This window comes from Macadamia integrifolia, chromosome 7 (assembly GCF_013358625.1).
Source record: "Macadamia integrifolia cultivar HAES 741 chromosome 7, SCU_Mint_v3, whole genome shotgun sequence".
Taxonomy (NCBI): domain Eukaryota; kingdom Viridiplantae; phylum Streptophyta; class Magnoliopsida; order Proteales; family Proteaceae; genus Macadamia; species Macadamia integrifolia.
Window position 1 is genome coordinate 11,633,403 of NC_056563.1, and position 14,159 is coordinate 11,647,561.

General features: G+C 40.3%; 1 protein-coding gene and 1 pseudogene across 1 annotated transcript; both read right to left on the reverse strand.

The window, feature by feature from the left end:
* Nucleotides 1-219: 219 nt before the first annotated feature.
* Nucleotides 220-867, reverse strand: LOC122083495 (16.9 kDa class I heat shock protein 1-like). Its single transcript, XM_042651329.1, has one exon. It carries the CDS (start codon nt 865-867, stop codon nt 286-288), a length of 582 nt encoding a protein of 193 aa, XP_042507263.1. The 3' UTR covers nt 220-285.
* Nucleotides 868-7,995: 7,128 nt separating this feature from the next.
* Nucleotides 7,996-8,757, reverse strand: LOC122083415 (annotated as a pseudogene).
* Nucleotides 8,758-14,159: the final 5,402 nt, after the last annotated feature.

The window sequence follows — 14,159 nt, forward strand, 5'->3', positions numbered from 1 at the left end:
CACACATTTCACATATTCAAGTGCTCATTCAGGAAATTCCTTATTAGAAATTATTTAACATATTCAAGTGCTCAATCAGGAAATTCCTTATTAGGGGGAGAGCCGGAGAGGGGATGGATTGATAAAAATGAAATCATTGGTCTGAATTCTGAAACAGGAATCTAGTATTTCATAAGAAACTTGATACACATAACACACTGTTATTTCCTCACACAGTTACAAAGGGTGAAGCATAAAAGTATCTTCTGTATCACACACAAGCTACAAAGTAGAAATCTAAGACATTCACATTTCAGCTTTGGAAGCCTTGATGTCTTCACCACCATAAGCATTACCCTCCTCAACAATGTTGACGACCTTGGGCTGACGCTTCTTCTCCTCAGCCAGCTTAGGCACAGTGATCTTCAAAACCCCATTCTCCAAATGAGCTTTAATGGAATCCAAGTTAGCATTGTGAGGCAGCCTGAATTGCCTCCAGAACTTGCCGACGGTGCGCTCAACGCAGTGCCATTTGTCACCCTCAACCTCCTCTTCAATCTTCCTCTCACCACTGATCCTCAAAACCCTATTTTCCTCCACCTCGATCTTCACATCCTCCTTCTTCATCCCGGGAACGTCCACAGTTATCACGTGTGCTTGTGGTGTCTCCTTCCAATCTACTCGAGCCAAAGCCAATGTCGACGTCTCTCTTTCAACCCCTTTAGGGATGGTAAATGGGATCTGCTCTAGTACCCTAAAAGGGTCGTCACTAGGCAGGGTCATCATGTCCCACAAGCTCCTTGTGTAAGGCATCAGTCCCCTCGCCGGGAGAGCCATCAATAGAACCCCCAATGCCATTGCAATGCACACCATAGATGAGCTCCTCATTGTGAAATTGCAACAAAATTAATCAAAATTGGTTAAAAGAGAAGACGACAGAATGAATTTTCCTGTGTATGTTATATTTTGCAGGAGACCCTGAGGGGCCTTTTATAGAGCAAAAGGACAGTTTCGTCTTCTGGATACTTCTTCGTTACTTTGTGTTTGGGAAGCTAAAAGTATTTGTTTCCGGAGGGTTCCACATGTTTCTAGTTTCTAATTTTATTTTATTTTATTTTTTTCTAGTGATCTATTCTTTTTCAAGGGTGACGTGTATTTCTGGAGTCTAGATCGTTTGTTAAATGATAGTGACGTGTCATATCCTATAAGGTCTTGTAGATTGCTTGTATGACGTGTTCCATTTGATCTGGGCCGTCCCTTTATGGACAAACAAAATAAGGGCGTAGATGAAAGTAAGCTTCTATTCAACCAAAAAACAAAAAAAAAGTTTGTAGAGTAATCGGCTAAGGGTGTCAAACCTTAAATCGAATCTATGCAATTGAATCAAATCGATCCATTATATCGGTCTTACTGTATCGACATCAGTATCTGGTCGATCCAAATAAGAAATCAGTATCATTAACTAGGGTAAAATCAGATTATTATTTTTTTTAATGAAAAGTAAGAGTAAAATTTAATCAATATGAATCAGATCATTTTGATCTATCAATACCAATAGTCGAGAACTAAATCCTTGGGTGAGAGGTTTCCTTGTTAGTTTTTCGCATCAATGAAATTTGGTCATAGACGTTCTCAACAATTTCAATCCTATCTCCCATTGTTGTAAATAACCTTGAGAATCGGATCAAGGGCATTGATCGATTTCTTGGCATATACCATCATTCATTCGCCTTTTTCGCTATTTCTTAAGCCTAGATTGTTGGAGATTTGGGATCATATTCAATTTCCGAGCAAAGGTTGAAGTGAGGAAGTGTTGGGTTTGTGCTCCTTTGTGTGCTGGTATCTTTGGATCGCGAAGAATGACTTGATTTTTTATTGCAAAGATTGGACTCCAGCAAGAAGCCTTCAATGAATTATGGTCTTGCCCCAAGGTTCATGGTCTTCAACGTGAGGTTCCTTCTCCACCATCTTTAAATGTTAGCCAATCATGGATTAGACCTCCCGCTGGTTTTATTAAGGTCAATACCAATGTTGCCCTTCCCCTTGGTGCCTCTTGCGGTGGTCTTGGGGTTATCATCCGAAATTATTTGGGAGCTTCTATTCACGCAATCTCAGATACATATTCCTTTGTAGATGTTATTATGGGAGAAGCTTGTGCTCTTAGATGTGGCCTACAGAGTGCCGTCGATGGAGGATTCCCTTACATTTTTGTGGATTCGATAATGCCTCTCTTATATATGCAATTAATAGGCAATCCCCTCCTCCCCCCATGACATTTTTGGTATTGTCTCTGATATCAAAATCCTTGTCTCCAAATGTAGAGAATGTAATTTGTCCTTTATCTCTAGGGAAGCAAACGATGTTGCCCATTCCCTAGTCCCAAAATGCCCTGTCTATGATATGTAAGACAGATTGATCACTTTCCATTCATTGGCTTTTAGATCTTTGTAATCAGGATGCCTGAAGCTCCTCATGCCCTCTTTTGCAATAAAATATCCCCTTACCAAAAAAAAACAGATTGACGGGGTTCCATACGGTGGGATCAAGAACCACTATTCATTTTTAAGTTGGTTGTTCTCCATTTGACTGTAATTTTCAATTTCATCTCCCACCATTCATGTGGAAACACCCCAAAGGTGATTCTTACAACCCATGAATGGCATGAGATCAGGTTGGAAAGTACAGTTGGATGGCCAGGATCCATGCTCCTTTTCATATGCTCCTTTTCATGAAAGGCAAATCCCATGTCTATTTGGTGCCCCAGGATGGTATAACCAAAGAAATCTTACTAGGCCATCAATGTTCTTGTGGACACCATATCTTCTCCACTTTTTTGATTTTGACATGAGTGTTTGATGGATAAAAGGGATGGGAAACTTATGAGGGTGGTATTTGATAAAAAAAAAAAAAAAGAAATAATGGAATACGTAATTTTTAATGAGGTAGAATTTGGTGGGAAAAAATAGAAATTGAGATGGAATGGAGTTCTATGAGAAAGAACAGAAATACGAGGATGAGAGAGAGAGAGAGAGATACATAAAATTATTCTATTTCTTCGATTGCCAACAAAGTGTGGTATTTTTTTTTTTTTTTCTAAGTAACTACAACCCCGATAGAAGCCAAATTCATTGGCGCACAATAATGGTGCAACAACTGAACAATACTCTCAAGGGTAGTCCTAGCGCTCTGCCCTTTCTAGCCAACTCATCTCTCTACTCCATCGGCTCTCCGTTTCTATGCGAAAAATCTTAGCCAAGCATAGCTGGGGGTGGGAAAGACCAATGACCGTCCTCCAACTTTACTTCCTCTGCTTTATACCCCACCTATGTATACGTGAATGACTATTTATCCTCTGGTTCTTTCTATTTTTGGTCCAAAGAGATAGCACTCCAAGTGAAACCTATGTACTTTTCTTAACGGCCCTCATTTGGAGAGTGGGTAGGGATTTATACCATTTAGCCTAGGTGGGTCAGCTATCTTTTAAGTATGAGGTTTTTTTCTGCCCACCAAACCCAATCCAAAGCCAAGGCCCAATCGCTCAAGTAAAGGTCTACTCCAAGTCTCTAGAGAGGGAAAAAAAATCAAGAGAAGGGATTGTATTGGTGTATTTAGTGATTTTGCATTTATTTATTAGGTCATAGTACAGGTCAATAAATTATATTCTATGTTAGAAAATTAGGAGAAAAATATAATTGTAATATGGGTTTATTTGTTTTACCCGTTTACCCACCGGATAATGGCTATCTCTTACCCAAACCTTAGGCCAATTTCGACCTTGCCCTACCTGTAAGCGATTCCACAAAAGGAAAATTCCAATATAAAAAGCTCCTATGTGATTAAATGGAATTGTCAGGAAAGAACTAGCAAGGGTCCCAGTTTCTTTTAACCCATGTTGAATAGAGAATCTCTTTAACTGTATATAGAATTTGATCCTCGTGTTTGATTAATTGGAGGAGTAGTAGAGAGTTTTCAGACCTTCAAGGATAAGGAAGGGGGGAGGAGTTATAACATTCACTATTTCCAAGTTCAATCATAGTGTCCAATCACCATTGATGGAGAGAGAAGAGAGCAAGGAGAAGCTCCTACAACCATACAACCAGAGAAGAATACATTAGGATTTACAATAAAATAGCCACAAAAGCTTATGAGCTCCTTAGACTTGATAAACCTACCAAAGCCCCACGCATACCAACAGAACCAAAACCTTGTTGTGGGCTTGAACAGTTATGATTGTGTTGATTGAGAAGGTGAAGCCAAAACTCGACTTCGGGTTGGGTTCTTTCTATGTTTCCTAGTTTAAATCCTCTATAGTGAGCAGTGAGTGGTAAGGAGGATTCAACGGTTGGGAGGCCCCGATATGCACCCCAGCCGTTAGATCCTCATTGTCGCATACTGCCTCCCCGCAGAGAAATTTTGTACATTTCCCCTCCTAGTAATAGACAGCCATCCAAAGGGTAGACCACATGGATCCCAATGCGATTAAATCCTAATCCTAGTCTATGTTATTATTTTGGAAAATCATATATAAGATATGGAGAGAGAGCAAATGGGAGAAATCTGAGCATGGCCATTGTAGTTTCTTTGGGTGATTAGAAACCCTAGCTAGCTTCATCCCTGGGTGCAAGAGTTTAGGTTGGGGAATACCATCTCTCCCACTACTCCACATAGGGGTGGCAAAAAGGCCACCATACCCTATGATTGGATGCATGTGTGACCTAGGCCTAGACAATTCTCAATTTAGTGGTCACACAACCAGGTATCATCCCAGCACTCGTACTTATTGATGACACTTTTGATAAGTATTAAGTCTTCTTTAATTTTCTTATTAGGGTATTAATTTGGAACTTGGAAGAGCAAGAAAGCTGAAAGAGAAAAAAAGAAAGTGAGACAAAGAAGGTGAGACAATGGTAACTTCACAATCAGATGAGCACATACAGGGTAACAAAGATGGACTCAAATCCTTTGGGGTAAGCAGTGAGTGGCAGTGAGAATTCAATAGCTAGGAGGGTCGGCTTGACATGCACCCTCTGTTGGATGGTCACTGCCTTCCCGCAAAGGATTTTTATGCAACAAAGATAGGGCAAAGACGAACATGCATGCCCACATGGGCTCTGAACAACACCAATCCTTTTCCCAACCACAACCACGACCGCGACCGCTACCTGCAACCAGTTTTGCATCACTCTTCCTAAACTCTCTCTCTCTTCAGGGAAATTTTGGAATATGTTAGATGCAACCACACAGCCCCCATGAAGTTCTTACTTAGCAATGGGCCCTGCAGGTTAATTACCCACTTCCAAGCTTGGACAAAGTGCCGAGAAGTGCGCACTGCAGTGAAGTTTCAATCTGAGAAGTGTATGATAGTTCATAGAACAGTAGGGAAAACATATGGCTATGCTGGTATGCCAAGAAAAGAAAAATTCAAAAAATTTTAATTTAAGGAAAGAGATAGATTCTTAAGAAAATCTTCAAAGCTCCAAAAAGATTTGTGGGAATTGTAGTAACTTTTGTATTTGGTGAATGGTTTTCCTAGTAGGTTTCAATTTGGATTAAAAAACATTTTTTTTTTAGATGAAGAAGGGGCACATATCAAGAAAATAGCATTTACAAGAAGAGATATTACAAAACAAATTGATGCAACCTCGCTACGGATCAGGCGAGTAAAAAACAAACTATACCTGACCAATGGCGTAATGCACATGGGTATCAATCAGAAAGTGAGCATAAAGGGCCGAGGAGGTCATGTCACTTGGCCCTGACCTCCTTGCCCCTGAGAGAGGTAAGGAAACATGACCAATTGCGAGATTGGATTCATTTTTCATACAATCACCTTGTTGTATGGGTGAGCATCTAACACTTGTCCCTTTTGCTTTCAAGTGGACCCCTCTTCAATTATGTAATGGTAGAAAATGTGACAAATGCTAAATGTTCACCCATACGATTGGGTGATCTTACGAGCTATCGATCCATGGTGACCAACTACCATTCTTTCTCCTTATAACTAGGGAAAAATAACACTACCCTACCCGCTTGTGTGTCTCTATACTAAACTCATCCAGGCACAAAAAAATTGTACTATCCCCAGGCACTGAAGATACCTCTGCATGGCCTCCCATTGATCTGTGTGCAAGAGAGTAGCATTCTCTTAAACGGCCATGCATGAAAACCTTTCCCTAAATTATTTGACATATTCAAGTTCTCAATAAGGAAATTCCTTAGACTCCATTTGTTTCAACGTAAAATTTTACAAGAAAATAGTTACATAAAAAATTTTACATTTGAAAATTTTCAACTTCAAAATTTTTTTTTCCAATGTTTGTTTACAAGAAGTATAATGTTTTGTAAAAGGGGAATTTACTATCACTCCTCCACACTTGGCCTATATTTACTAAAACTCCCCTACCTTTTACTTTTTTACTGATACTCCCTTGTTTTTTTTATTTTTACATCTCTTTTTCCCTTGCTCTTTTTAAATACCCAGATTACCCTTCCTTTTCACTTGTAACCTATTACACTTTTTTCAAATTGATTGGTTCAAAACATGATTTGAATCAAACCACTAAGTTGTTTTGTCCCATCCAATCATTAAAGGTATTGTAAATTAAAAAAAAAAAAATTGTATATGATCTATATCTATATCGGTATCATATGTTCCAATTGGGTACTACACATTTTTTATTTTTTTAAATCCTTAGATTGGCTAAGATCGATACCAAGCTAATACAGATAAAAAAAATAGATTGATACATTTTTTATGATGGACGAGATAAAATAAAAAAAATAAAAAAATAAAGAATATCTTTAAGGACACATCAGCTATATTAATATCCTTGATGACTGAATGAGACAAAACTTGTAAATGGTTTGGTTCAAACCATGTTTTAAACCAATCAATTTGAAAAAAGTTTAATAGGTTACAAGTGAAAAATAAGGGTAATTTGGGTATTTAAAAAGAGCAGGGAGAAAGAGATGTAAAAATAAAAAAATAGGGGAGTATCAATAAAAAAGTAAAAGGTAGGGAAGTTTTAGTAAATATAGACCAAGTGTAGGGGAGTGATAGTAAATTCCCTTTTGTAAAATCTAATAAAAAAAAAAGTATTGTAGAAACATCACCAAGGGCCCGAGTTGAGTATAAATCGTAGCTCATCCCATCTTTTTAATTATTTTTCATGAGGTCCATACCATAAACAGGTTGGGTTTTAGAAGTGATAATGATTGATGGATCAAGGGTTTTAATGCTGACCACTCCTTAATCTCTTTGTAGGTTTTGTGGAGTAGACAACTTAAGAGGTGATTTTTTTGTAGATTTTGTTGCAGTCTGAGAGGGGATGATGACACTGTTGATTTACTTCGTTCTCTATCGACGGCAAGAGTTCACCGGCGATCCGGTGAATATTACTCTTTGCTCCCCTCTAGGTGGGATCCCTGAGTTTATATAGAAGAAAGAAACCTATGCAATCATTGTGGTGGTGGAAAGCATCTGATCCTACAACAGATGAAATTTGTTAATGGCCTCGCAAACGACTTGGCAATCGAATATCCATCACAGGTGAATTGACATCCAGAATGCTTAAAGGCTTTAGAGCATGTAAAATCTAAGATGAGATTTGAATGCATGGGCAAGAAGATGAGTAGATACGGATGAGAGGGAGAAGGCAGCCAGGCTTACCACGGTGGTTTGTACTGCCATGGCCGTCATTGCCATACTTGCAGATTTAGGCCTGAGCTGGGGGGAATATTGAAACCGACGCCTTTTACAAAAATGTTTTCCATCTAATTTTGGGGTAAAATTTTTTGAAGCCTTTTTCGGAAAAGAGGGCCGTCGTGTAAAATTTGACATCGGTGACCATTTTCCAACTTATTAAACAAACATTGGATATTTTGATTTTACTGTAAAATTTGTTTTACCGTCTATTTTACGTTGAAACAAACAGAGCCCTACTAGGGGAGAATGGATAGGAAAAAAAGTGAAATCACTGGCCTGAAACAGGTCTGAAACGGGAATCTCGAAGCACATTACACACACTGTTATTTCGTTCCACAGTTACAAAGGGTGCAAAATAAAAGTATCTTCTGTATCACACACAAAAGCTATAAAGGAGAAACCTAAAACATTCACATTTCGGCTTTGGAAGCCTTGATGTCTTCACCACCAGAAGCATTACCCTCCTCAACAATGTTGACAATCTTGGGTTGGCGCTTCTTCTCCTCAGCCAACTTAGGCACAGTGATCGTCAAAACCCCATTCTCCAAATGAGCTTTAATGGATTCCAAGTCAGCATTGCGAGGCAACCTGAATTGCCTCCAGAACTTGCCGGCGGTGCGCTCAACGCGGTGCCACTTGTCGCCATCAACCTCTTCTTCACTCTTCCTCTAACCATTGATCCTCAAAACCCTATTTTCCTCCACCTCAATCTTCACATCCTCCTTCTTCATCCCTGGAACGTCCACAGTTATCACGTGTGCTTGTGGTGTCTCCTTCCAATCTGCCCGAGCCAAAGCCAATGTCGACGTCTCTCTTTCAGCCCCTTTAGGGATGGTAAATGGGATCTGCTCTAGTACCCTAAAAGGGTCGTCGCTAGGCAAGGTCATCATGTCCCACAAGCTTCTCGTGTAGGGCATCAATCCCTTCGACGGGAGAGCCATCGATAGAACCCCCAATGCCATTGCAACGCATAACACCATAGTTGAGCTCCTCATTGTGAAACTCCAACAAAATTAATCAAAACTGATTAAAAGAGAAGACGAGAGAATGATTTTTCCTGTCTATGTTATATTCTTGATTGCGTCAACCAATGAGGCTTGTGGGAGACCCTGAGGGGCATTTTATAGGGCAAAAAGAGCGTTTTGTCTTTCGTCTTCTGGATAATTCTTCGTTTGTGTGTTTGGGAAGCTAAAATTATTTGTTTCCGGAGAGTTCCACATGATTCTAGTGATCTAGGAACTAGAAGCATGAGTTTAGATTGTTAAATGATATTAATGACGTGTCATATCCTTTAAGGTCTACTGGATCCTTGTGTGACGTGTTCCATTTGATCTGGACCGTCTATTTGTCAGACAGACAGACACAATAAGGGAAGAGATCAAAATTAGCTTCCAGAATAGTCCTAGCTTCCTAGGAGTGTCAACCCGTTGGCTTCCCATTGGTAGATTTCTTGACATAGATTTTCATTCCCCTTTACTTTTGAGCGATTTTTAAGACCCTATTGTCTAATGGGTTTACGAGGGTGGGATCAAAGAATCGATTATCTTTTAATTTTGGGTTTTCTCCATTCACCTGTACCTTTCAACTTCATCCCACACCATTCATTTAACTTCTTTTCTGATGATATGCAAAACCAATGTCTATTTGGTCATTTGGTGCATCAGGATAGGATAATGAAAGAAATCTTGTCAAGCTGTCAATTTTCTGCCGACAACCCTATTTTCTCCACCCTTTTGTTTTTTACTTTGATTGTTTAAAAGATAAAAGGGGTGAAAAAAGAGTCCAGTAAATCTTCATGTACTTGAATGTACGTGAACATCCCTGATCCATGGATATGGCATTTATTTTCTCTCTTCTCATTTAATAGATGCCATATCCATGGACCAGAGACATTCACGTATGTGAATATTCACCGCTCTCATGAGAAATTTATGAGTGTGGATTCCATATATTGTAAATGGGTTGATAAGAAAAGGAAAATAAAGAAAATAATGAAATATGTATTCTTTTTAGGGTGAAATCTAGAGGGAAAAAATGGAAATGGAGGTGGAGTTGGGTTCCATAGGAAGATGAGAGAGATAGACAATAAATTTCTCATGAGTGGTGCCAAAGTTTGGTAAGTTTCTTAGTAATATAGAAAGTAAGTGCATGGGGTAGAAAAAAAGTTGAGTATCACATCATTACAAACAATAATAATTGCATTTAAAGAACTTATCCAACAAGTTTCCCACCCACTTATTCAAACACTCATGTCCACCCACTTATTCAAACTTTCAAATGTTCATGTTTGTAATAATTTGGAGGATAAAGTAAGGAATGAGCACATTAAAGTTGACATGGGAATTGTTTCGATCAACAACAAACTTCCATGAAAGTCATTTGAAGTGGTATGACCATTTTCAAAGAAGGCAGGAGGATGCCCCAGTAAGGAAGAATGATTTGATCCAATTTGAAGGAGTTAAAAGAGGTAGGGGCAAGCTTAAAATGACCACCGCCGAAGTGGTGAGGTATGATATGCAAGTCTCGGCCTTGTCCCAAGTATAACTTTGGATAGAGCCTATTGGAGGACTAGGATCTATGTGGCAGACCTCATTTAGATGAGATTCTCGTCTTGCTGGGTTGTGTCTCTTTCCTCTTACTCGTGTTTTTTTTTTCATGCTCGAATCTATGTATCTGACCACATTAAGTTGGGATAAGGCTTAGTTTGTTGTTATTTTACCTTTTCCACTTTTTTTCGCCAAACAAACAGTAGTATTGAACATTGTTCATAGGGAACATTGGGACATAAACAAAAGAAAAAATGAAAAAGAGAGAACGAGGACAAATTCGAAACAAATGCCAGTTGGCAACTTAGAATTTGGATTCTCTACCCATATGGGGAGATAGTTTTCCACCCCATGAATAGTTACCAGTAAAGCAGAATCTCCCTTGTCTATAGCTGTGTATCGATTAGGATGGAGCAATTTACGATCGTCTTTGTCATGATTTTTGTTTTGAAGATGAAGGAATTGCCTTTTTTTTAATTGTGACAATCACTCGGTTTCCATTGATGACAACTAAGAAGGTTGGTGCCACCTTTCCATCCAAGTTTGGTTTTTACACTAAAGTATATACTACATATTTTTTCCTAGTACATTAACGGAAGTTACACAAAAAACATGAGAATCTTGTCCGCTAGCATGGTTATTGAATCAGTGTGGAGGCCAATATGAGGCGCAAAGAGGCATCTAGGGGCAGCATAGTCTTTTTAATGCCCACTAGTGTCTAGGCATTAACTCATGTAAGCGGGCAATGTTCTTTTCTCCATTTTAATTAATATAAAGCACACTCTTTAACAATATGGGAGTTTACCCACAAGGATGAAAATGCATGTCCTGCCAAGAACTTCTACACTAGTCTTTTATCCAAACCACCGCTTGCTTCCCGAGATCATTACTTTTATTTCTCAAATTTCCCATGCAATGACAAGTTAAATGCATCATTCTTCTTCTTTGTCACATATAAATTTATAAATTGTCTAGGGGTGTAAATTTAGCCCCATCAACCCCAACCCATCAAGACCTATCCGGAGCTCGAACAAGGCTTGAACTAAGATACCTGACCCTCCTCTCAGGTCTTGGAGACTCTGGAGTGGAAATTGAAAATTGCATACTTGGGTCTATATTGTGGTTTGAGCAATCTAATATTGGACCAGCCGAGAGTCATTTGTGCAACACAATATATACTTTGGAAGTAGAGAACATTGTTTACCAGAACATTCATTGGTCCAACCAGTACTTAAAAGGTTTAACAATTTGAAGATAACCAAAACCATAATAACTATAGAAGTAACCAGTAATTCACTACCTAGTACCTACCATGGTTTGAGAAATCCAATCTAATGGGTATCGCCCGATCCAATCCTGAGACCAATTCCTGTATCTTAAACCATGCAACCTACCTAGTAGGCTAGTACCCAGTGTCCAGAACAACAATTCAACATAGGGTTCCACACTGTTAAATTGAGTCTTTATTAATCAGTTTTATGAGTTGGAGGTACACATCTTATATAGACCTTCAAAGGTGGAAGTGTACTCCAACTCTAATACAAAAGAGACAGTTACAATAGGACTCTGATATCAAATGTGATAGTTACAATAGGACTCTGACATCACATGTGACAGTTACAATATGACTCTGATATCCTAAGAGAGAGACTTCGTGTTGCTGTCCAATGAGACTCCTATTTTGTAGGAGAGGTTTTTGAGGTAGAGGAGGACTCTAACTGTGTTGATACACCCCCTCAAGGTGGGAATTTGAACGGTCGAATTCGCAGCTTGTCCCAGAGAAAAGTGAGCCGTTTTGAACTGAGAGGCTTGGTGAGGATATTAGCTATTTGATCATTTGTGGAGATGAATTGCACCTAAAGCTCCTTGGAGGCAACCTTGTCCCGAACAAAATGAAAATCTATTTCAACATGTTTTGTACGGGCATGAAACATAGAATTGACTGAGAGATAAGTGGCATCAATATTATCACACTAGAGGATTGGCACTATGGGGATAGGAATGCTTAGTTCAGCAAAGAGAGAGCGGAGCCAGGTGAGTTCGGCACAAGCATCAGCGATAGCCTTGTACTCTGATTCAGTAGAAGAGAGTGTAACCGTTTTCTGCTTTTTAGATGCCCAAGAGATTAAATTGGGACCCATGTAGATGGCATAGCCGCCTGTCGACTTCCGGTCAGCATTATCACCAGCCCAGTCAGCATCAGAGAATGCCTGAAGTTGAAGAGAATCGAACCTAGAGATGAACAACCCGTGGTCTTTTGTGCCCTGAAGATAACAGAGGATTCTTTTGACTAGGGTCCAATGGTCCTCCGAGGGAGCATGCATAAACTGACAGGCTCGATTGACAGAGTACTCTACATCAGGTCTAGTGAGAGTGATGTATTGGAGAGCACCTACAATGGATCGATACCTTGTGGGATCCAAGAGAAGGACACCCCCTGAGGAAGAGGTTGCAGAGGTGGTGGCCATGGGCGTGGTAACAGGTTTACAATCAATCATTCCAGCACGTTGAAGAAGATCAGAGATGTAGCGTGCTTGAGAGAGAAGGACACCACCATGTTGATAGAGAACCTCAACACCAAGGAAGAAACTGAGGCGACCAAGGTCTTTGATAGAGAATTCTATGGCAAGTTGTTGGAGGAGGGAGGTGACATGAGACGGCTGGTTGCCTGTAACCAGAATATCGTCAACATAGACAAGTACATATGTTATGACGAAGCCCTGCATATAGATGAACAGAGATGTGTCGATTTGGGAGGACCGAAAATCGAAGCAAGTCAGAGACTCAGAGAGCCTGTGGAACCAAGCCCGGGGGGCCTGCTTGAGCCCATAAAGAGATTTGCGGAGCTTGCAAACATGAGAAGGGCGTAGGGAGTCTTCAAAACCCTGGGGTTGTGCCATGTATACCTCTTCTGACAGAAGTCCATGAAGGAATGCATTCTGAACATCGAGCTGGCGAACATCCCAATTCTTTGAAATGGCCAAGGATAGAACCGTCCTTATGGTCGTGGGCTTGATAGACTGAATGTCTCATGATAATCAAGGCTAGGTTGCTGATGAAACCCTTTTACCACCAATCGAGCCTTATAGCGTTCAAGGGAACCGTCGGCTTTACGCTTGATGCGGTAGACCCACTTGCATCCAACCAAGTTGGTCCAACCAAGTTCATGGAATCCCTGTAAGGCACAAGAGACTAAGTACCATTACGTAATAAAACATTAAATTCATCAGACATAGTAGAGCGCCAGTTGGGGTCTTTGTGGGCCTGGGAGAAGCATGTAGGTTCAGTGGGTTGGTGTGTTAAAATAGTGGAGAGGGTCAATGGGTCGACATAGAGGTCAATAAGAGCTCTGGTGCGACGGGGAGGTGTGGTAGAGGAGTCAGGGTTAGGGACAGTTTAAGGTGGGGGGTGAGGGGAGGAGGGGGGGAAATGGGAGAGGGTGGGTTAGCATAGGGCGGGTCTAGTGTAGTAGGGGGAGGGAGCACTGGGGGAGGTGTAGGAGGGGTGGGTTGAGTTGGCGTAGGGTAGGTGAGATTGGGGGCGATGGCCCATGGGGAAAGGCTAGGTGTAGGTGGGAGAGGGGTGTGAGGGGTTGGGGTATTGTGATAGGGGAAGGTGGATTCATCAAACCGAACATGGCGAGAAATGAAGATGCAGTGAGTGGTGAGATCCATACAATAGTAACCATGATGGGAGAGACAGTAGCCTAAGAAGACACAAGATGCAGAACGAGGCTCTACCTTATGATGATTGTAAGGATGAAGCCAAGGGTAGCAAAGGCATCCAAAGATTTTGAGAAAAGAGTAGTCTGGGGAATTGCCTGTGACTACCTGATTGAAGGATTTATTGCCAATGACAGAGGATGGAATGCGGTTGATAAGGAATACCATGATTTCAAAGGCATAATCCCAATAAGCTTGGGAAACAGA

Bases quoted from the DNA above. Each gene is read 5' to 3' on its own strand.
- LOC122083495 (XM_042651329.1), bottom strand. From the start codon at position 867: ATGAGGAGCTCATCTATGGTGTGCATTGCAATGGCATTGGGGGTTCTA.